Source organism: Trachinotus anak, unplaced genomic scaffold (genome assembly GCF_046630095.1).
Source record: "Trachinotus anak isolate AG129_WGS33_773 ecotype Australia unplaced genomic scaffold, CSIRO_AGI_Tana_v1 ptg000018l, whole genome shotgun sequence".
Classification (NCBI taxonomy): domain Eukaryota; kingdom Metazoa; phylum Chordata; class Actinopteri; order Carangiformes; family Carangidae; genus Trachinotus; species Trachinotus anak.
The window spans coordinates 2,599,084-2,623,312 of NW_027273869.1; the positions used below are offsets into that span (position 1 = coordinate 2,599,084).

The window sequence follows — 24,229 nt, forward strand, 5'->3', positions numbered from 1 at the left end:
TGAGGTGGCAGCAGGTTCATTTGTATGTATCGTTTATCAGTGTGATTAAATGACTTGTACAAGCGACATCACAGCATCCTTATGGTTGTCTGCCCCTCTGGTATTTCCACTGAGAGGGTGTTTTTGTCTCATTTTGTTGTAATGACCTAGAATGAGAAGAAAAGGTCAAACTGCTCCTCTCACTGTGAGGTTGTGTGAGGTTACTGGTGTGTACGTTCTTTTTGTATTTAAATACAGATTTATTCATAAAGATTTATTCACAAACACAGTTCCCACGTCCTTGATATCCTTGAAAGTTGATGAATTTAATTTTTAAAAAGTTTTTCCAAGCAGACATGAAAAAACACGGGTCATTAAAACATATTCAGTGCAAAAATAGAAATTCAAGTTCTTTTAATTTTTTTTTTTTTTTTACTTAGTAATGATACACATGCTGCTGCCAAACATTCATTTGAACTCAAGGATGAACTGAATACATTTTGGTGGTCAAAGGTCAAAGGTCAAGCTGACTGAGACCTCACAAAACATGTTTTTGACTGTAACTCAAGAATTCATTCCCTAATTATGATACAACTGAACTCAAATGTCAAATGAGATCAGAGGTCAACTTCACTGTGACATCATAATGTTTCATTAGTCAATGCTGGAAAGGGAAATTGTGACCATATTTCTTGCAACTTGGCAAACAACCACAATGTGGTAATTCTATTTTTTTTTTTACAAACCTTTTACATGAACTCTTCCTCTTTTATATATTCCATTTTATTTCATCAGATTCATCAGTTAGCATCTTTGTTACAGTTGCATGATCTTGTAGTTACAGACAATGGCAATTCTTAACAGTTCAATACAGGTTTAAAGTTACTGTTGCAAACATGACTGTTTTATGATTGTCAGTGTTTTTGCAGTGGCTAAAGTGTTTGCATTAGTATATATTTACTTATGTATTTGTCTCTCTCCCTGATATTTATCCATAGGTCACTGCCTCCTTTTCTCTCTCCCTCCTCCAGTTTATGTACACACACAAACACACACGCACACAAACACACAAACACACACTCACACACAGCCCAGATCCCTTTGTTCTAATTGTAATTGTTTTGTCTTCACATTAGTAAGTTGTATGTTCAAATACAAGTGAAGTGATTAGGAGATCAACAGAGAATTCATTGGCAACATTTTTCATAATCAATCTTGAAATTATTTTTACATGCAAAAATGCCCAAACTTCACTTGCTCCAGCTTCAAAAGGACATTTGTCATTTTTCTCTCTTTCATATCTCTGTGAATTGACTGGCTTTATGAAATAAAACAAGCAAATGCAAAGATTTCACTATTTTATGTAATTTTATATATGCTGCTATCAGCCAGGTGCACATTAGTGTAAATAGATATTTCCTACAATTCGTGCTTGCCATGTATTACTGTTAATATTGACGCATATTAATTACAACATATTACTTGCATGAATTTGTGAGTCCAGCACCCAGATGATTATTTCTCCTCATGACTCCTGTCAGGCTGCGTAAAGTTCCTCAAAGTAAGGTATGAAAACGTAGCTCTTTTGGTATATAAATCATTATGTGCACTTGTATTGAAAATTTTACTACACATTGTTACTGTCAAATACATGTTATGTGTTAATCATTATACAAGAAATAGACGGGATGTGAATGCTGTGGATCCTACTAATTAAAGATTCAATATCTTTACATATGATGAGAAAAAAGAGGTGGCTGGAAAAGAACGACCCTTCACAGCTCCAGACTGTGGGCATGCAGTGGTGCCTTCTCCTGGATGAGGCTGACGAACTCATGCTTCTCCAGGCAGCCTCGACACTCTTCTCCCCACGAGGCTAAAATGTTCCTCAGCTCCAAAACTCGCAGCTTATTCAGCCCATCGCTGCTCAGGTCCTTCAGCTGAGGCTCTGCAGACAAACACAAAACGCAGACACACACAGGCTTTAATCTTGTGTGTCCCCCCACAAACACGCACAATGAGTGGTCAGCTTCTGTTGTGTATTTGAACACACGTTACCATATCTAAGCTGGCAGATCTGTGTGTCTCTGCTGCTGAGGCGCTGACAGATCTTCTCAACAGGGACGTGGGAGGCCAGAGGTCGAGACACTGACGCCGTGACACGTGTTGCTGCATCACTACTGGCTCCGAGGTAGTAACACTAGGGCGGAACAGAGACATACTTTTTATCATCCCAGTTATGTTCATACTAGTCAAATCTGCATGGCTGAGAGCTGTGACTGCTTTGTTGTGACATCACAAAGTTCCAGAAGTCCTGACGGCTGGTTTTAAGGCTCAGTTTCTGAATACAGGCTGTGTGCATTTCTCTGTGGACTGAGGCTTTGATACTTTCACAGTATTAATATAGAACCTAGACCTGCTTTATAAGCAAAAACGACATGGTAATCAATCTTTATACATGATAGAACCTTTAAAGTTTATAGTCAGTTTATCTTTTCTAATAAATAATTATAATATCTTTCATGTTTTACCAAGTTCAACAATCACAAAAAGTAGATATTTTATTTTGAAAGTGGAAACCAGGCGGCAAAGTTGGAAAGACAGATGCTGCACTGATGTTCAGTAGTATAGCCTGGACAGACATTTGATAAAATCTGGTATAATCAGCTATTCTCTATAGTCTGTGCAGTCCTGTGGTTGAGAACCAATAAATCAAGTTAACACAAGTCTTTGCTAATGTGGCTACATGACAGAAATCCTTGTGTTTCCGTGCTTGTGGCTGTGCTCTCACCAGCCTCGCCTCCTTCCCCTGGGCTATGGTGCAGGCCTGGACCAGCTCTTCCTCCACCAGGGCAGGAGTGAGCTCCCTGTGGGCTGAGTTCAGACTGCCATACAGTCTGTGGAGAAAGCTCACACACACTGCACACCACTTCACCGTTAGTAGGGCTGTAAACGGGCTGCTCATCAATTCTGCTTATTTCTGCACTTTAAAAATAAAACATGTCTGTCACAGTATTTGTGTTGTCCTGTGTTTGTGCAGCGTACATGTATACTACTCTGACTCAAATATTATAATCACTGTGGGCGCTTCGTGGCCCATCCTCACTCTGAATTCTGAATAAAGCAAATAAATAAAGTAGCTACATTAGATCAAATCTGTTGAGTATCCTGACATCTGTTCACACTGAATTAAAAACAGTCGGTCCTTGAGGGGATTCTTGGGATCACTTGCAAAAACAGGAATCATTTGAGAACCACAGGAATCATTTATTTTCCCCATAATTCCATCCATAAGTAACACAATGACAGAATGACTATTTTGTATTATTTTGTAATTAAACCATCTAAAAGCAAAAACCTTATCAGATGGAGGTCCATGGTCTAATTTGTACCAGTTTAGGGTCCTTCATTAGAAAAGTTTTGAGAACCACTGCCACATTTTACACTTTTCTGGTCTAGCTCGGAGGCTCTCTTCTGATTGGCTGACTGTTTTCTGAGTGATCTAATAAAAAAATAGCAGATTTCAGGTAAACACTCAGAGAAACCAAATCCTGCAAGCCTTGATGGTGGATCTGGGTGGGCAGGGCTTGGGGCGTGGCTGAGGGCAGTGACTGCTTTGTTGTGACATCACAAAGTTCCAGAAGTCCTGACGGCTGGTTTTAAAGCTCAGTTTCTGAATACAGGCTGTGTGCATTTCTCTGTGGACTGAGGCTTTGACACTTTCACAGTATTAATATAGAACCTAGACCTGCTTTATCATCACAAACACATGGTAATCTCACTTTATACAATATGGGACCTTTAATAAGATGTATTGTTGTTAACAATGGAGGTTGTGTGGTGTATAGCTATGCTCTTGTTGGGTGACATAAGATCTGTTTTGGAAGTAGTGTGCATAACATGGGACCAAAGCGTCAGCAGCTTTTGCACAGTGAACCCAGCTATAAGAGGACACTCATTCCTTTATTTACATTATTGTTCATCTTCAGTACTGGAAAACCTCTGGAGCTATATCCCAGAGACTGTCTGTAATTTTAGATTCATTTCCACATTCTAAAGCCGTAGGTTAGGTGCACCCCCGTCTCGTCAGCACATGCAGGGCAGACTGAGGGGCGGCCACAGGCTTTCTGCCATTTCCAAGAAGTTTCAGTACTTTAAAACAGCAGTGTAACACTGGGGAAGCACGGGCGGACTGTAAAGAACCTCTGCTCACACCATGCTGTCTAACCTTCACAGTCGTCCGCTGTAGAAAAAGTGAAGCCTCTGAATAACAGGAGAACAGCAAGAGACAGCGCCGTCATGGTAGCGTTAGTCGCTATTATTAGCTCCAGGGTCCCAGCCAGCAGAGTGCCGCTCCGGCAGGGAGAGAGGGTGCCCCCCGGCCGCTGGGGGGGCTATTTCAGGCAAGTCTCATTTATTTTTCCCGTAGAAAAAATGATGAGACTCAATGTTGGAGGAGTTTTGCGCTTGAATCTGCACGAAATTCTGAGTTCACTCATCCAGGACACGGTGCGTTTTGTCGCTATCAGTGACGAGAAGTTTTAAACTCCTGCGAACTGATTTCACGTCGCTGACTTCCTCTCCATCGAAGCGGCGCAAAGGCTCAGGGGTATTGTAGTGTTGTATCTACTAATGAACTTAAAATGTCTCTCTGGTAAAAACTTTGCATGTGCGACACACAGAAATGCGTCTTTATTTATTCCCTCACTGTTTCTTTATTTATTCTAATATTCAAGTTTAAGCATAAGTTGGTTTTTTTTTGTTATGTTTTTTTTTGTCAGGGTTTTTAGTCCATGGCTGTCTGAGCTGATTGGTTTAGATTTTGGATCACCAACATGACATCGTTTTTATTTTTTGTTCAATTTGTTAAGTTTTGATTTTATTTTTCAGATTTCACTGATGCTTTACGGTAATTATTCCGTTTCCCCAGGTTCTGAGAAGTTTGAAGCTTTTGTTCTGAAAAAGCTCCACCGGAAGTTGATCCTGGGAGCGGAACCCGGTACGCATGCGCGGTGACCGTCCCTCTGAGCTGAGAGCTTCCAGCATGGCTGCTATAGGAGTTCACTTCGGATACACATGCGCCTGTGTGGCGATATTTAAGGTGAGTTTTACTCCACCGACCCTTCCACACGGTGAACTTCACTCTATCGTGACGGATGTGACCTCAGCTCCAAACCTCCACTGAATTAGCGCCGGATGTAGCCGCTGATAAACTGGACGATGAATGAAGTGGAGTCATGAGTGATGGCTCCGTAACGTTAGTCTGAATACAACATGAATGGCCTGTCAAACAACGCTCTTAAATAATAACTTTTTATTAAGTCCTTCATTTACACATGTGCAGTACACCATTGGCACTTTTAAATACTTTTAATTCCAAAAAGTAGAACCCAGTGCAAAGCTTTTCTATTAACGGCTCCTTGTAACATGTAGTGCGGTGTGCTGTGGTATTTTTTCATAACAGCTGTGTTTGGACCCTCAGGAGCGACACAGGAACTAAATGCACACAAGCTGTTTACAATGCATCTGTCTGATCTCTGATGTCTCCTTGGGGTAAGACTGCTGGATCTTCCCTAAACCTCAAATTCTGTATCAGCTGGAGACGTCCCTGCAGCCTAGATCTGGTTCCACATCATACTCTTGAAAATAAGTAGGTATTGGTAAATGTGATGCCCTATGCTAGGTAACCCATGCTCCTGCTCCGTCAGCCACGTCCTCCAGCTCTTTCCAGGGGATCCCAAGTTGTTCCCAGGCCAGATGGGATATGTAATCCCTCCAGCTTCTTTCTCTCCCAGCCGGATGTACCTGAAACCGCCCCAAAGGGAGGCCAGCACCATCCTGAAGCACCTCAGCTGATTCTTTTCAAGGCAAAGAGCATTGCTTCTACTTCAAGCCTTTCATGTGGTGACCCAAGCCGCCCTGCAAAAGAAATGCTTCTCAGCAGCCAGTGTCCAGAATCGGATTCTTCCGGTTGTTTCCCAAAGCTCATGACTGCAGGTGACGAGGGAGCGCGGGTCGACTGGTAGTTAGAGAAGTTCCTCGTTGGGCTCAGCCCTCTCTTCACCAGGACTGTCCCGTGCAGCATCCACGTTACTGCTGACCTCATGCTCCATCTCAGCCGATTCATGATCCACAAATGTGAGCAGCTGGGACAAGTGGATGTTTCCAATCAGTTAATCGTTTAATTGTTTCCATTCTGTGAAGCGTGTTGTCCAGATGCACCTGCAGAATAAAAAATGTGGCTCAGATAAATCATATGCAACTGAAATGTTTGTGTGTGTGTGTGTGTGTGTGTGTGTGTGTGTGTGTGTGTGTGTGTGTGTGTTCAGGACGGACGGGCTGATGTGGTGGCTAATGATGCAGGAGACAGAGTAACTCCAGCTGTGGTGGCCTACAGAGACACTGAGCAGGTACGACTGAGGGATGTTTCATATGAGCTAGAATCCGTCTGTTTCGGAGAGCAGAGGCCTGCGCTGCGAAGCGGGATTTGAGAACTTTTTAGTGGCTAACATTTTTGATTTATAGCCGCGTCTTTGCCCCTCTGCAGCTTTTTGACTGACTCTTATCTTCTGCAGATTGTAGGCATTGCAGCGAAACAAGGACGGGTCCGCAACGCTGCCAACACAGTTGTTAAAGTGAAACAAGTGCTGGGGAGAAGGTGACACACTTAATATTGTCTCTTTAATCTTTAAGCTCCTGGAGACGCAGGTTCATATTAGCTTGGTTCACTTGTTGAATGTTCAAATCAAAATAATATATCAGAAAAATGTGTTCAATGTGTTAAATAATTAAGAAATAAAAAAAAGATAATCCCTTTGAAGTTGATTGTACCATCAAATCTGGGGGTACTGCTGCACAGTGAGTCTGCTGCTGCTGGAAAAAGCCTTCAGTGAGAACAGGGTCAGTTTGTCATATACAGCACTGAAGCTGGAGCTCTTACTCTGGAGGTACCCGATGGAAATCCTCTTTGTAATGCCAGTAACAAGTTAAAGGTCCCATATTTTACATTTTACTGTGTTTTATCTGAAGTGTTGATCTCCATCAGAAGATATATTTGTGGTTTTAAGAACCAAAAACCATCTCAGTGTAGTTTTACATCTCCTCTCTCAGGCTTCTCTCTGGAGCTCTAGTAACAACAGGTTGGCGAGCCAATCAGAAGAGAGGCTGAGCCTGACTGGCTGACTGTTTTACTGTTTAATACTTTCACAGTATTAATGATTAATGATTTTTTACACAGTCAGTTGAGGGATGTGTTTGTCCCTGTGGGTGTGCTCTAGCAGTACATCACTGAAGGAGTTGTTCACAGTGATTCTCTCTTTCTCTGTTTCTCAATGGGCAGCTTTGATGATCCAGAGACACAAATTCACAGAAAAGAGACCAAGTGTCCGGTGAGTTTGTAAACAGATCCACTCTGTGTATGTCTGTGTTTTTAGTCCAAAATGCCTAAATCGCTTTACAACAAAGATTTTAAATAAATAAGTTTTTCTGAAATTCTAAAATAAAGTTGACTGTTCTGGTAAAGCAGTGAATCCTCAGTCTGAGCCGTGATTGTTGTGTTCAGGTGGTGAACAGAGCAGAGAAGCCGTATTATGAGATCACAGCAGGAGAACATCCTGAGTATGTTGCTCCAGAAGATGTTGCAAAACTTGTCCTCCACAAAATGAAAGGTAACACAAACACACACACACACTGTGGGGGGTGAAAAGGGACATGGAGGATGAGACGCACGTACCTAGTAAATGGACATTACTTTCTTAAAAACCAACCAGACCCCATTGACAAAAACAATAATTTTACCTTGCAGAACACGGAGGTTGCTGGTCTACTGTTGCCTTAGTCAGTGAGTTTGTTTGTGTTACTGTGTGACTTTCAGTGGTGGCAGGAGTATTCAGATCCTTTACTGTGGTCAAGGCACCACACAATAACACAAATACATTAACTGATCGATCGTAGACCAGCGGCTCAGTGTTCTGAGATTTTGTTAATGTGTTAATTGTCTGGTGACTTTGAACATAGCGACATAACAGCTGTTCCTGCCTAAACAAAAAGGTTCCTACTCTTTAACAATAGGTCTCTGTAGTAGTACTATCCATAGTCTTGCATGGCTGAGTTGTACTAATCACGCACAAACGCACATACATACACACACGTGAGGCTTCTAGTATAATCTGACGAATGCATGTACGTGCATCTTGTCCTCTGTGACTGTTTCCAGCTCCCACACACAAACACACACACACACACACACACACACATACAGACACACACACGCGCTTCATAAACAAACAGTAACTTGATTGATCATCTCACAGAAACGGCTCAGTCGGCTCTCGGCTCCGATGTAACTGACGCAGTCATCACCGTCCCTTTTGAGTTTGCACATGCTCAGAAGCGTGCTCTCAGGTAGGCAACCTTACTATCCATTCACCTCTTCTGTCTTGTTGTGACGCAGTAAAAATCTCCCCACTTCTGACTGTGTGTGTTTGCTGTGTGCAGGGAGGCAGCTGAAGCTGCAGGGTTCCACGTCCTGCGGCTGATCCACGAGCCGGCTGCTGCTCTGCTGGCCTATGACATCGGACAGGACTGTCCCTCTGGAAAGAGGTAGAGGACAGAGAGGAGCAGTGTGTTCTGACCAGAGCTGATCTCTTAGTGGTTCCTGTTATTCATTATCATCAGATACAGTCTTTGATGATATACACTCACCGAGCACTTTATTAGGAACAGCTACAGACCTGCTTATTCACGCAGTCATCAAATCAGCCAATGATGCGGCAGTAGAGATGAAACAGTATAAATCACCATGATAGTCACCAAAATTATCATGGTTGTCAGTATTATCTCAATATTGTTAAAATGTGCTGAAAATGTTCAAAAAGTAATAACTTTCACCCAGTTTTTTAATGGAAAACACAAATAATGAGCAGCACTTTTTGTTTTCATTTAAACATTAAACTATTAAATGTGGGTTTTATTATCTGTACTGGTATATCTGTATACTGGTACATAGACACTGTGAACACACCTGTCACCTGCCCAACAAAGTGCTGTTAAACCAGAAACACAGCAGCTACACTGTGCTCGAGGAGCTGCAGCCCCGAAATAAGTTTCAAAAACACACAGTCACCAAAATATAGAACGAAGCATCTCACACAGAGGCTCCGACACTGACGGGAGCACCTTCCAGGGATGAGACGGGACAGATCATGGCAGCTAGCAGCTCACTTTTTTCTCCCACAGCTGTGTGTGTGTGTGCGCTGTGTGTGCATGCAATGTCTCCTCAGGCAGTGTGAGAGAGAGGCAGAGGCCATCATCTTGTTTTTACTCTTAATTTTGGTGCGAAAAGGTTTTAGAAAAATCTCTGTCACTGTGACTCCACACAAAACAAACCCACGCTGCTTGGATGCGTTTGGGAGACTGTTGCTGGTTGATGCTACAGTCCCTAACCTGAGTCAAATTAACCTCAGTCATAAATGGTTATAGTGATGATTATAATTGAAACAGTGATACTAACCATCTGGTAACTTGTAACCGTTCCATCTCTGCGCAGCAGATACAGCTCAGGAGCTTCAGCTCATGTTCACATCAGACATCAGAATAAGTAATGTGATCTCATGATTGCTGGTGTCAGACTGGTGGTTAGTGGATTTTCACACACAGCTGAGAGACGAGTGTTGCCAGGCAAGCCCTCTGTTTTACCACTGTTTTGCACCACATGTAGTTCTAAATGTAGATGCTGTACACAATACTGTTTTTCTGCAACACAAATAGTCTGCAGCTTTAGCATTGTGAGTTGATGATCAGTTGCTTGTTTGCTTTAATGGACTCATTATGACTCACTCTGATCCGTACTGTGTCGGCAGCCATGTCCTGGTGTATAAGCTGGGCGGGACGTCCCTGAGCGTGACAGTGCTGCAGGTCAATGGAGGAATGTTCCGGGTCCTCAGCACCCACACCGACCACAGCATCGGGGGAGAGAGCTTCACCCAGGCGCTGGCCCAGCACCTGGCCGCTGAGTTCAAACGGTAGATGATGTTTGCTGCTGTTGATTGCACTGCATGACCATGTAGGAGGCTGCTGCATTGTGTTACATTCACATTTGTTTCTATTATTTCCTCTACCCTCATTGATATAAACAATGTTAATATTAGAATTTAATTAATATATTTTAGCACCACACGTGCAGCCTAGGGCCAGTACAGTTTTGTGTCTCACCACCAGATTTGAATTTGAACTTTGTGGTTTACTCTTCTGAAAGATTTTAAAATCTTGTTGAACCCGGACTCAAGGTCCCTTCCACTCTCACACACACCAGTTCCCATGTGTCCTGGAAAACCTGGAAACCAGTTTTCCAGTTATGGGAAACACATAGAAAATGAGATAAAAAGTCCTGGAAAATATTCAACAGTTCAGGATCATGTGGCATTCAGAGGGCAGGCTGGTTTATCAGTTTTGTTTGTCACGGCTGTGAACGCACCACAGGGTCACATCACATGCTGCAGGTTGGCAGAAACTCTGAAGAATCATTCCTCCATCAGACTTCCACAGATAGGAACATAATGTGTGTGATTCCTGTCATATGAGCTAGATCATCACTGGAAAAGTCCTGGAAAATGATCTCTGTGGGAACCCTGAATGCAGCACTGACACACTGCCTCGCTGTCCCCTCAGCTGCCCTCATGTTGTGTGTCTGTGTTTACCCTGCAGCACCTTTAAACACGACGTGAGAAGTAACGCCCGGGCGATGATGAAGCTGATGAATGGAGCAGACATGGCCAAGCACTCTCTGTCCTCGCTGGGATCAGCCAACTGCTTCGTCGACTCCTTGCACGATGGCATCGACTTTGAGTGCAACGTCTCAAGGTGAGCTTGTATAAAAAGATACAGGACAGTCTGACACATACAGACGAGGCTGTGGGATGGAGCTGCAGGATTCCTCTGAGCTTTGTTCCACTTGGCACCGGACTCAACGAACCAGCTGTCATTAGGTTTTAAAAACAGCAGGAAAATAGTTCATTAGCTGAGGAACACTGAGGAAGGTGATGCTGGTGTGAACTCAAGAGATTGGCTTGAGTTCTTGGAGCAGACACCAAGAATCAAACACTAAACCTCAGAGTGAAATCAGTGATATTCTGTGCATGTAAATAACATTTTAATTCCAACTCAAATGAAAGAGATGTGAACAGAAGAGCTTTATGTCTCCAGCTCACAGGCTGTGACCTGGTCGCTCCACATGTATTTAGCTGCAGTCTAGGTGAAGCTGGTTTCATGTTCACTGTACAGTCAGTCATTGTCACAGCACTGACTCTAAGTAATGGAGCACAGCAGTGATGCACGCATCATCGACCTTTTAGCTGCATCAGGACCACCGTCATTACTGAACCTCCATCATTACTGTCACTCCTGAAAACGCAAGTCCATGATTTGGTGGAACCTTGTGGGCGGAGTCACGGTGCACACGTTAATGTCACAGACGTGACACGTCACGACCTCACTGTTTTGTTTCCTCAGAGCTCGCTTCGAGTTGCTCTGCTCCTCACTCTTCAACAAGAGCATCCAGCCAATCAGAGCCCTGCTGGAGAAGGCGGGACTCTCCACCAGCAGCATTAACAAGGTAGTGTGTGTGTGTGTGTGTGTGTGTGTGTGTGTGTGTGTAGTGATTCGTCTGCAGTCGTTGAAATGAGCGAGGGGGTTGAAGAATGTGATGTGACTTGCTTGTGACGTGACGGCTGCACTGCAGGTGGTTCTTTGCGGTGGCTCGGCCAGGATCCCTCGCCTGCAGCAGATGATCCGCGAGATGTTTCCAGATGTGGAGCTTCTCAGCTCAGCGCCGCCTGATGAGGTCATCGCAGTGGGAGCAGCCCTGGAAGCAGGTTTACTGGTGGGCAGAGATCATCTCATCCCCGAGGAAGAGGCTGTCACAGTGGATGTTTCTGCCACTGACATACTCGTGAAGGTGCACTGTGAATCATTTTTATTCCTGCATGTATTCGAACGTGACTGTTTTAATTCTAGCAGTCGATCCTGCTTCATCTAAAGAATTTAATACATGAGTTCTCATCTGTTCTGTGTGTCTGCTGCAGGAGGTGGATGAATCCGGAGCCGAGGTGTTCACTGTCCTTCTTCCGTCTGGCACACCCCTCCCTGCCCGCAGACATCACATCCTGAGTGGAGGAGGGAAGCTGTCCTCCCTCTGTCTGGAGATTTACCAGAGAATGGTCGCGGAGCAGCCGGAAAAACTAGCCAAGGTAAAGGAAAGCACTGACACTGGGTCAAATGATGAGTAAGGCGTGCCATGAAGAGACTTCAAGCTCACTGGTTTCCTCCCAGTTGTCTGGTTTTCAAAGTCAGACTAATCGTTTCCAGTCGATCATGTTTCATTTCATTCATTTCATTTCATTTAGTCATTTAGCAGACGCTTTTATCCAAAGCGACTTACAGAAAGGGGAACAATCAAGGTTAAGTGCGATGAGAAGTGTTAGCGCAGCAATAAGTGCTAGTGACGATTCTTTAAGTGTAGATTTGTCATGTAGTGTGATCCACGTCTGGTATTTGTCGCTGGATGGCTGCACAACTTTCCTCCTGCACGCCAGCTGCACGGTGCCAACAGTGCTGAAGCTGGCGCCGTGCAGCTGTAGGAGCTGTTGGCTGTGTCAGTGATGTGGCAACAATAACAGTTTGACATTTGGACCCACAACAGATGTAACACAACAGAGAGGGAAAGTGAGTGAGGCGTAACATTGTCAGGGTGGGATGACCTCAAGATGCACCACACGCAAACTGAGGTGACATGAACAAAGTTTAAAGGTCCCAGATTTTACACTTTGCCTGTGTTTTATTTGAAGTGTTGATCTCCATCAGAAGATATATTTGTGGTTTTAAAAACCAAAAACCATCACAGTGTAGTTTTACATCTCCTCTCTCAGGCTTCTCTCTGGAGCTCTAGAAACAACAGGTTGGTGAGCCAATCAGAAGAGAGGATTGGCTGACTGTTTTCTGAGTGATCCAATAAAAATATAGCAGATTTCACTTAAAGACTCAGAGAAACCAAATCCTGCAAGGTTGGATGGTGGGTCCAGGTGGGCGGGGCTTGGGGCATGACTGAGAGCAGTGACTGCTTTGTTGTGACATCACAAAGTTCCAGAAGTCCTGACGGCTGGTTTTAAGGCTCAGTTTCTGAATACAGGCTGTGTGCATTTCTCTGTGGACTGAGGCTTTGATACTTTCACAGTATTAATATAGAACCCAGACCTGCTTTATAATCACAAACACATGGACATCTACCTTTAGACTGGATGGACCTTTAATAATGTGACATTACTTTTTAACTTTTAACTTGCATTAACTTGAGCCTACAGGAAGAAGAAGTGATGTAACATGTAGGACATTGCTCACTTAAATAAAAACATAACTGTGGCATGAGCAAAAGTTAGTTATCAGGTCAGTGTGGTGTAGTTTTGCAGTTGGGGTTGTCTTTATTTTTTTACGTCTGCTTCAAAAGTCAAAAATATATGGGATTTGCCCAGAGGCGACCGAAGCTTTGCATAAAACTATATGGAAAATTCACTCTGAACCCAAGTCAGTCATCCGAAACATTGAGTCCATGCAGTGGTTAACTGCTGGTTACTTCATTTAGCTCATTTCTGTGTGGTGTCAAACATCTGGCCCACCACATCTCGTGGTCCTGGTCCTGAGGTTTTCTCTTGATCGCTGACAAGGAACCACGTCTGCCCACATCCTGCAGAGTGTTCTGCACTTGCTGTGAAGTCATGAAGGGGTTTTTCACCATGCAAACAATTTCACAGTCATTCACAGCACCGCTGCTCCTCAGTTTACCAGGTGGTTTGCCAATTTTACTTTTCCTGTGTGCCCCCCCTGCTCTTTTAGAATGAACACAACTGTTGATTTTAACAAACCAGCCTCATTATTATCTTCTTCACCTCCACCTCCGTCTACATGAAAACATTCATGAACATTTAAATGACGCAGCAGAGAAGCTTTTATAATTAATCTGTGTGTGTATTTGTGTGTGTAATGCACAGATTATCTTGAGAGACCTGCAGCCCAGAGAGGAGAACCACGACATCGACACTGTGGTGACCATGAAAAGGTATCAACCCCTCCGGGATCAGTGCATGGGGCTGTGTCATGTGACTGCAGCGCGTGTATATCATTATGTCTGTGTGTTGCAGGGATGGCTCTGTTCATGTTTCCTGTGTAGAACAGAGCACCGGAAGGTCAGAGGTCATCACCATAGCAGCAGCAGCCTCATCATGAAGCCGCTGAGCTGCAGCACAAAGCGCACGTCAGTCCAGCATCAGTGCAATGTTTTTGTTTTCTATGTTTCACTCAGTAAACAGAATCAAACCAATCATATGCTTCTGGGTTTTTATATGTCATGTCACAGAATAATGCAGAATTCACCATCTTGCTTCCAAACCGTGTTCACACACTGATACAAGCTTCTCAGCTGTGATGGTGCTGAACACCAGTGGCAACTGTCTGAAAAAGAAGGAATCTATAAATAATAATCAGAGAGATAACTTCAGGTTTAACTCTTCAGTGTGACGGTGGTTCACTTGTTACTGTGGTAAATCACCATGGTAACTGGTGCTGAACTCCTGACCTGCTCCGGGGCAGGTTAACTTCAGATCAAAACCTGTCAACAGCCAAACAACTGACCAATCAGATCATTGCAAAAACTGAGTCATCATTCCTACAGGATCCTGACAGGGACAAAAGAGTTTACAGTAAAGTGATTAATATGAGCCGTAGACATATGTATAGATCGGTGGAATTGCTTTGCTGTTTGAGTCTTTCCATGGGTCCAGTCTGGTTTAAAAACAGATCTGAGTTTATCACTAAATAACCACATCAGAACTGTTAGAAGCTTCATTTGAGCTGAACACAGATTCTTTAATCCCACAGGATCCTGACAGAAGAATCCTTTTTATCTGCATCACATGTTCATAAAAGTTTGTTCATCATTAGACAAAATTAGACTATCTAATGAAGGACAAAAAATGACACAATAAATGCATAGATGCGGACATAGCTAATTCATTATATAAGTAAATGCGAAATAACTACATGTTGGTAATGAAAAAAGCTATTTTTGTGTTTATATTCATGTATGTATTCATTTTTTAAGTAGTTTTTTATATTTATGTAATTATTTATACATTATACATTTATTCATTTACTTACTTATGCATTTCTACATTTAATGATATTAATTTCCGTGTTTCTACATTCAACATTCATATGTTGGTAACACTGGAAAAACAAACCTGTGTACCAGTCAGTAGCAGTGGATCCATCCAATAGATTTATCTACTAAAACCAACCCAGCTTTAGACCGAGTTAGGACCGCCTACCTAATTAACATATTGACACAGAAATAAATAAATAAATAGGAATATATGAATAAATGTTGAAATGAATAAATAAACAAATGTATAATAATAATAATTAATGAATTATCAAATAAATGCAGCAATACAGAAACAGATGAATGTGGAATTGCGTAAATAAATAAATGTAAAAATACAGAAATGTTTCATTCTTCAAACATTTTTCATAAATTTTTTTATTTTGCATTGTTATTAATTATTTTTTTCTGCTTCAACTTTATTTTTATTTATTTTTGTTCTTCATTATGTCTGTAGAAAAAAAAACAAAAGAAAACATTGCTTCCATGTTTCAGAAATGTTTTATATGCTATTACTATATTTATACATGATATGTGTTCTACATGAGTCTATAATAACGTATTACACTTATTCCATCCTGTCCATACTCAACTTACATTTGTTCAAACCCTATATAATATCAGGCATGAAGCAGGGGGGTGGGTAGAGTCTTTGGGTTCCAATAGCACTTCATGAACATATGTTTGCATCAGTTAACATCCCATACAAAACACAACAGAAGCTACAGCTTTAATCGTGTAGTTAACTGAAGCATTTCCATTGAAGCATCCCAGTGTGTTGATGTTTCTGGAAGTTAAACACAGCCTCCACTGTTCGCTGGCCTTCAGCACCCATGCTCCGGAACGATGCGACACTTCAGGATCTTTAGGTAGTTCTGGACCTTGTTGGAGTCTCGGCGGAAGCAGTAGAGGAGGTCATAGTCCTTCATCAGGTGCCATTCAGCACTGTCGGACGGCAGCGAGGCCTCGGGAGAAGCCTGGCTGCTGACGGAATTACTTATTATCCCCAACATCTGCATCTGGAGCAGAGAGGAGGCACATACACAGTCAGCTGCTACAGCTACAGCGAACACATTCAGGAGAAGCCAAAATAGTTTCTGAGTGCATACGACACAGGTTCAGGAGGATGACAAGAAACTACAGCCCTTGAAGCCACATCACACTCCATGCACCCATCACTTTGATATAAGACATACGGTACCTTCTCAGCCACTTTCTCCACACCTTTGCGCAGCTCGTGCACCATGTCGCTCATCTCGAGAGCTTTATTGGAGCTGAAGTTGTTGAAGTCGTGGTGGTGCGCCATGCTCTGGTGGAAATGCCACAGGGGAATCCTCCACGCCATCAGGAGCTTCAGAATCACGTCCGTCAGCTCCTCTCTCTGCAGCGACAACAGGACAGCTCAGACTCGAGTCGTGACAGCTGTGTGCAGCTAGGATGAAACTGTAACACTGATAGATAAATGGTGCATGTGAATATAAACAGTATATATTATGAAATGTTTCAAACACCCATGCCGAGTGTGTCATGGCACAATGGAACAAGGGAAGGGGAATGCGAAGGATGAGAGAACTCCACGTTCTCATTGCAAGTGCGATGAGGACAGTTCGTGCCAATGAGAGGAAATAGCTTTCGGAGAGGTCAATTCACCGCCATTCTCTGAGCGTTCTCCTTGCCATTCGGGGTTAGGATGGTGGAAGTGTGACAGTTGCGACTGACCCGGCCAATCTGATTCTTACTGGGCAGGAAGTACTGCTCCTGGAGCAAACATGAAAGCACGAATGAAATGTCAGAGGTCAGCAGTCTAAATGTCAGCTGTGGCACGAATGCAAGAGTGATGAATGAAATAGTAAAATAGCCTGCTATTGCACATAATCATAATCTCTCTCTTGCTCGCTCGCTCTCTGTTGTATATGTGTGTATACACTCAGTTGCAAGTTTATAGAGGACACCTAGCTAAAATAAAGTCAGTTTCCTATACAGTCCAAATAACACATTTAGCAATGACTGACCAAGTGTGAAATAAAGATCCCTCATGACATCAAAGTTATTCTTTAAACATCACCGTCAGACAATGTGCACGGGGAGACTTACAAACTCAGAGTGGAGGTCGTTTGAAATGCCGTGCATCCTGGCTGAGTGTTGGATGACCCGGTCAAAAAGGTTGGCCAGGGAGAGGGCATGGCACCCAGTCTGGCCATTGGTGCAGATGGGTGCTGCACCTATGCTGGTCAGTCTTCTGCAGACTACCAGACAGACCAACACCACCCATGCTGAAGACACTGAGAGAGACCGAGGGAAGAATATTGAAAAAAGAAAAAGATGCAAAACACAGAACAAGTCCCACCTAAATCATGACCTAATCTTAAGAATCTGTTGTGATTGACTAAATATGAGTGTGAATGTGTTGGAGGAAGAAGCAAAAACGAAGAACTGAATGAAATAAAGAGACAAACTCATAAAGGAGTGGTGGGATGGGGGAAGTGGAGAGGTGAAGAGGAGGAGAACAGGATGACATGCAGACAGGTTCCTTCATGCAGTGTTCTGTACCTGATCTGACGTTCCCAGGCATCCTGCAGGGCGCAGAGGAGGTTTTGTTTCAGAGCAGCAGGCGCAGGAGCTTTTCCCCACAGCTTCATGTGAGGGTCCCTCACTCAGCATTTCATTCCTACACTTTAATATCTGACAAAAAGAGAGGGAGGGAGGGTGAGAGACAGGGGGCTAGAGAGGGGGCGGAGACAAGGAAAGGGAAGGGTACAACATTTACAGTGACCAGCAGCTACTGTCCTGCCCTGTGAGTCACATGTCAGCACCACGCAAGAAGTCTAGACTGGTGAACCTCCTCAGCCTGTGATGTCATCCAGACCTGGACCGAGGGCCAATAGCTCGAGCCGTCTACTGAAGGTTATGTTCAGTTGATTCAGCTGGAGCTACGCTGATGTTGGAGGATGTAGTTTGTGCTGCTGTTGAACCGTATTGGATTAAACAGGGAAGTGTGTCTGTCATTTAGCCCACTCATGTAGTAGTAGTAATAATAATAGAAACACCTGTCAACATAACACACCACAATGTGTGTGTGTGTGTGTGTGTTAAGATCGAGATTAAGATTAAGCCTTTATTAGTCCCACAGTGGGGAAATTTGCAGTATTACAGAAGCAAAGTGCCAGTGCAAGAGAAAAAACCTGCAAATATCAGTAACAGATACTTAAGAAAAAGATAAATAATAGATAAGAATATAATAATATATACAATTAGATATTTACAAAAATATATCATATATAGATACAATATTTTAAAGGTGCTTTGTGCAAGTTTTCTCTGCTGGTTAGCATGCTAACTTCAGAAAGAAATAGAAGTAAAACAAAAATAAATAAATAAAAAATAAAAAACTGACACTAAACGACTCTTGGCAAGTAAAGGAATGAAGTTTGATGCTGAACTCACAATGTTTCTTCTAGACTGGTAAGTAAACAGCTGTTAATGCCAATGTTGGCCATGCAGCATGGCAAAACCGTACGTATCGCACCTTGAACTAAATATGAAAAAAGTCACATACCAGCAGGAAATGTCACTTGCTGACTTTTTTTGCAGAAAGTCTTGACTTGTTCACACGTAAAAGCAATAAACTAAAATTGCCTACGGTTCATGGGAAAGTGCTGGAATGTGAACTGTAGTTTTGTCAGTAGTAGTTTAATTACATGTCATTCACTACTCTCCAACCATCTGGGAACAAAAGCCGGGTCCCCAGTTGGGAAAAAGTTCATTTTTGGGTCAGAAGTTAAGGTAGGAGTTAAGGTAAGGTAGGGGTAGGGGTTAGGGTAAGTCTCCAGGAAATGAATGCAAGTTTATGTAATTCCCCTAAAAATGACAAAAGTAAACGTGTGTGTGTGTGTGTTTATTGTGTATATTGTAGCACCACTATTATTTTATTTTGTATTATTGTAGTATAACAAGTAGGGTTGTGAACGATAAACCGATGCGACCGGATATTCGGTTCAACAAGTGAGAGATACAGCTGCATCGGTAGCAGCCTCCTCAATCGATACGAATTATCAATGAATTCCTAGATGAATCGGTTATAGAGTCATGGATCGGGTATTGCGAGACTTTGAATCGGTTGGCGGCATTACACACGCGCCAGGTCTCTAAAACAACGCGAGAGCTGAGGCTGCCCACGAAACGCCGTAGCTGCCTAGCTGGAATTAGCATGAGTGATAAACAAGGGATGACACGGAAAATGGAGGAGGTGGAGAACGAAAGCGTCAGCCTGACCGAAGGTGATAATGCACCGAGAAAGATTTCCAACGCATCGGGGAAACAAAAATCCAAGGTGTGGACTGTTTTTGGGTTTTATAAGAAAGAGGGGAAGCTCGAACAAAGTTTGTTGTTACTACTCTGTGCTACTTTTACCTCTGGCGTTCCCATCCAACGATTCAGCCAGACTTTTTTTTGGTCCATGTCTAAAAATAAATACATTGACATGTGATTTTGTTGTTCTATTTTTTTTTGTTTTTTTTTTGCCAGTGCCAGTCTTTTACATATTTAAAAAGAAACTATTGTACTGTCACTTTCATAGACTTGGCTTCTTTATTATATAAAATATCTACAACAAATATTAAGCATAGAATCGAATCGTATTGTTCTTACACTGTATGGAATCGATTCGTATCGAATCGGTCTGTAATAAAAGGATATCGTTTTTGAATCGAATCGTAACCTGTGTATCTAGATTCATATCGAATCGTTTATCACAGACAGATATAATAAGTATATACAGCGTAATGGCTCGCACTTAAGCTATCCTTTGAGTACTAAGGTTTTTAATGCCTGTGTCCTGACATGCTGTGTGTGTCCGTGTGTGTGTGTCTGAGTGTGTGAGACCATCATAATGAAGTAACCTGAGGCTGGCATCATCAGCCTACGACGTCACGACGTCACAAAGCCTCACTGGCCTGTCTGTCCAACACGTCTGTGTCGGTGACACTTGAGGTTCACTCGGCTGTACTTGTGAATGTTTATATGTCGTCCAGGTTGAGGTCGGAGCGCCGCGGGCACGAACAGGAAGGGAAGTGTGGGCTGGTGACTGAGCTGCACAGAAGCTCACAGTGACACCACGGGGCAGCAGCAAATGAATGTCATGTTGTGTAAAAACCAGTTAAATGACGTCAAACTACGAGTGTGGATCAGTTCCTCTCTCTTAGAAGCAGCTGAGTGGCTTTTCTGTGTGTTGGTCAGGTATCATTAAATGACACACACAAACACAGGGGAAACCACTGCAGAAAAGGTCACAATGAAATATTTAGTGACAGTAGACAGAGATGTTTTACAGTAGACTCATGTTAACCATGCGACTTGCATCAGCTGTATTAGTTGTGTTAATTAATATTCTAAATGTTCTTTCTAAAATAATACAATGTGAAACACAGTGTAACGAACCTAAAAGTCTGAGGCCGTGTTAGTGGCCACGTGAGGCTGTTTTTTTTTCTTTACACATCTGAACACAAATTTATTGGGTTAATCACAAAGGGGAGACCAGTGGGGCGAGCCCCCCCCAAACACTAGTGGCCAAAGAGAAGATTTGTGTAAGGAAGCCATTTAAAAAAAATGTCAGACTTCTACAGTCAGACCTGGCTTAACTTTGCTCTAAACAGTTTCAGCTCCACTTTGTCATCTTCAACTGTCCTGTGCCAGTTTCTACTTAAAAAATAAATAAATTCTGTATTTTGTAGTTATTGTGGTGATGGACTGTAAACAGACATTAAGTAATGCTGCAGCTACAGCTCACATATTGAAAATTCACTTCGTAGTTACCTTGAAAAAAGGGTGAAATTCACAGCCTGCATATCCTGTAACTACACTCTAATTACAGTGAGAAGGGGCGGAGCAAGGAGCCACTGTATCTCATCTTGGTTGTACCGCAGCTCAAATGACTGCTCTGATTGGCTGACTGTTTTCTGAGTGGTCCAATGAAAATATAGTAGATTTCACTTAAACACTCAGAGAAACCAAATCCTGCAAGGTTGGATGGTGGGTCCAGGTGGGCGGGGCTTGGGGCGTGGCTGAGAGCAGTGACTGTTTTGTTGTGACATCACAAAGTTCCAGAAGTCCTGAAGGCTGGTTTTAAGGCTCAGTTTCTGAATACAGGCTGTGTGCATTTCTCTGTGGACTGAGGCTTTGATACTTTCACAGTATTAATATAGAACCAGTGCAGTCAGCATGATTGCAACATTGATTTAATCCGATGTCTGAATCGTCGTTGGTGAAAATTGAATGTGTTGGAAAATAAAAATATAACTTACCCAGAGCTCGTCTATGGATAAATAAATTATCAGACAAGCAAGAGAAAACAGTTCTGAGCTGCAAAATAATAGAATTTTAATCATGTGATAAAACATGTGATTAATCAAGATTAACTATTGAAATTCAGTGATTAATCACGATTAAGAAAAAAAATTTCGTTTGCCAACCTGGAACCTGAACCTGCTTCATGATAAAAAAACAAAACAAAAACAAAAAAAAAAACATGGACATCTGACTGTATACAAAATGGGACCTTTAAAGATTTGTCTCTATCCAGCCTTTTACTGATATATCAGAGCACACCCTGCACTAATAATGCAGAAACACAAACAGAAGATAAAAGACCGGTTTAAAAACAAGAACATTTTCTTGAACATGACGGGTTTGTGGCAGCGACAGCAACACACTGCTGTGGGTGTGCGTGCACGCTTTACTGTCGTTGATGAAAGTTTCAGAGATGACTCAGGCCGGTGCTCCACGTGACTCTGCTGCACGTTCTTACACACACACAGACCCACACAGGAGCGTAGTGTTGTTGGGCAGACGGCCTCGTGTTGTCATATTTAGGCTGACCTGCAGAGTAATGGGGTGACTGTTACAGCCGCACATGCACACGGGCCAGCACCTTCACAGGCTTTGGCCTTTGCTCCGTTTTTACAGCACAAGAGCTTCCTCTGTGAAGACGGACCGGCAACTGAAGCTGCTGCATTAAGAAAAAGAGTCTTTTCTTTTCTGAGAAAGTAGAAATCAAATTGATACCTTCAGCTCAGCAGTGTCATCAGCATTGTTACTTTGTTGTAAGTAAGTGATTTCTTTATTTGTCACAGTTTATTTAGAAACTGTATAAACTCATGAAAATAAATCTGTATGAAAATTAGCAACCTCTACATCGGTGGAGTTTGGTGACTGGGAAGCTAAACTGAAGAACCAACCACACGCCTTAACGTTTAGGAGGAAAAGACTGCTGAAGATTTTTATCATGCTGAATTACAGTTTTCACAAACATCTGCTCGTGTATATATCACTGATCTCAGAGCAGTGGCAGCTGACAAGCGCGCTTATCTGTGGCTACCTGCAGCTGGTCACCTGTCAGAGACCCCAGGATCGAGAACTTCAACAAATGCTGCTCCCCCCTCTGCTTGATAAGCCCCGCCTTTGTCAACGGGATATGGCCACACCCACAAAAATGACAGACATGATGATCAATAGCATGAATGATGCGACCACAAGAGGGCAGTAAATTACATGATGAATGCAAACCGGCGATATTTCATCCTTTATGGCTGTGGTTCTCAAAGTGGGGTCCAGGGACCCCCAGGGGTCCTTAAGAGGGTTAATTTATTTTCACTATAATTCCAGATAGGGGTCCCTGGAACATCAAATGGGGGTCCGTGGTCTCATTTGTGTCAGTTAGGGGGTCCTTGATGTGATAAAGTTTGAGAACCACTGCTTTAGGGGACAGAACGCTGTTCTGAGAGTGCTGGGAAGGAAAGATGGCGGCGCTCACAGCTTTCACTTCACTGTTGTTTTAATTGGACAATGCTTGCCTTGCTTGTACTAACAGTACATCTATGAAATGCAATGTAATTAATGTCAACACAGTGTGTGGTGTTGCTGTGTTGCACTACATTAAATTCAAGCACCTTCAAGTAATCATCATAGCTGGCATCAGCGATTGACCGCAGTGAATAGAGCAGCTGACAACAAGGGAAAGACCACGTGACAGCCAGGGCCAGGGGAGTGGTGAGAGTAGAGAGCCAGGGAAGTAGAGGAGTGCAGGGCAGAAACTCTGAGTTAACTGGCCTAGTGCCACATGGAGGGAATTATTCAGATCTGATAGGCGCACTTAAAGGGTTGAAAAGGAGAGTTGAGAAGAAGTCAGAGAAGATGGAAGATTTCATTATTGAATGTGGAGTGGAAAGATTTGTGGTTTGTGAGAACAGCAAAAGGAAAGCTTAATAAGTAATAGCCTAAAGTCAAGGCGGTAACAGGAAATGGATAGGCATTTCCAAGAGTGAAGACAACGGTACACAGAGAGCCAGTGTCCTCTTCAAACACCTCAGCTGACCACAGACAGCAGTTGACATGTGCCCACTCATTCAACTCACAGATCCTGTAAAGCAAATTCACAGATTTGTTTATAAAATCAGGATATATGTTGGAGAACTATTCCTGAAAACGTGTGAAACATGGGAAACTTGTGTGATACTGAATTGTGCAGTTAAACCATTAAACTGTATTTCATAATTTTTGTGTTGAACATTTTTTTTGGGCGGGCCCTAAATGGGGTACTGGTGATTAGAGCCTGATGAGGAAAAGGGAGTTAAGGCTTTCCTCTAAGTTTGGGATTTAGGTAAAAGACAACCCAATGGATGTTAAAGCCCCCACTTTGACTGGTAGTTAACCCTGTAATGCCTGACCCCAGAAATAATGGACAGAAAATTCTGATTTCTTGAATCTGGAACCTTTATTTGGCCCTTTCACAAAATTTGAAAAAAAAAAATACAAAAAATTATTTGCATATAGATTTTTCCAAATTTTATACACGATTTTACTACATACTAAAATGCAAAAAATATGTAATTATAACTTGCTTCAACAGATTAAGTATTCATGTTAGAATATTACTAAAGATTTCAAAGAAAATGTCACTGGAAAATTGTAAAAATCGCAATTTTCTTTACCTTGATCCAGTGAGTTGGGAACTATCTGAAGGTGGCCAACTTGGATTGTCCCATGTAC

General features: G+C 42.6%; 3 protein-coding genes across 3 annotated transcripts; 1 reads left to right on the forward strand and 2 right to left on the reverse strand.

Annotated features, from left to right (window-relative positions):
- Window positions 1–378: 378 nt before the first annotated feature.
- cdnf (cerebral dopamine neurotrophic factor) lies at window positions 379–4,575 on the reverse strand. Its single transcript, XM_071502039.1, has 4 exons — window positions 4,208–4,575; window positions 2,771–2,898; window positions 2,038–2,179; window positions 379–1,927 (listed from the first exon to the last, which is right to left on the reverse strand). Exons 1-4 carry the CDS (start codon window positions 4,278–4,280, stop codon window positions 1,755–1,757), a joined length of 516 nt encoding a protein of 171 aa, XP_071358140.1. The 5' UTR covers window positions 4,281–4,575; the 3' UTR covers window positions 379–1,754.
- A 346-nt stretch (window positions 4,576–4,921) lies between these two features.
- hspa14 (heat shock protein 14) lies at window positions 4,922–14,346 on the forward strand. Its single transcript, XM_071502034.1, has 14 exons — window positions 4,922–5,080; window positions 6,309–6,389; window positions 6,555–6,637; window positions 7,319–7,367; window positions 7,541–7,646; window positions 8,292–8,382; window positions 8,476–8,580; window positions 9,840–10,001; window positions 10,684–10,839; window positions 11,488–11,590; window positions 11,717–11,932; window positions 12,060–12,224; window positions 14,019–14,086; window positions 14,169–14,346. Exons 1-14 carry the CDS (start codon window positions 4,985–4,987, stop codon window positions 14,251–14,253), a joined length of 1,566 nt encoding a protein of 521 aa, XP_071358135.1. The 5' UTR covers window positions 4,922–4,984; the 3' UTR covers window positions 14,254–14,346.
- Window positions 14,347–15,477: 1,131 nt separating this feature from the next.
- Window positions 15,478–19,563, reverse strand: LOC139635078 (prolactin-like). The gene is made up of 5 exons (XM_071502037.1): window positions 17,738–19,563; window positions 17,282–17,469; window positions 16,838–16,945; window positions 16,389–16,568; window positions 15,478–16,206 (listed from the first exon to the last, which is right to left on the reverse strand). Exons 1-5 carry the CDS (start codon window positions 17,757–17,759, stop codon window positions 16,012–16,014), a joined length of 693 nt encoding a protein of 230 aa, XP_071358138.1. The 5' UTR covers window positions 17,760–19,563; the 3' UTR covers window positions 15,478–16,011.
- Window positions 19,564–24,229: the final 4,666 nt, after the last annotated feature.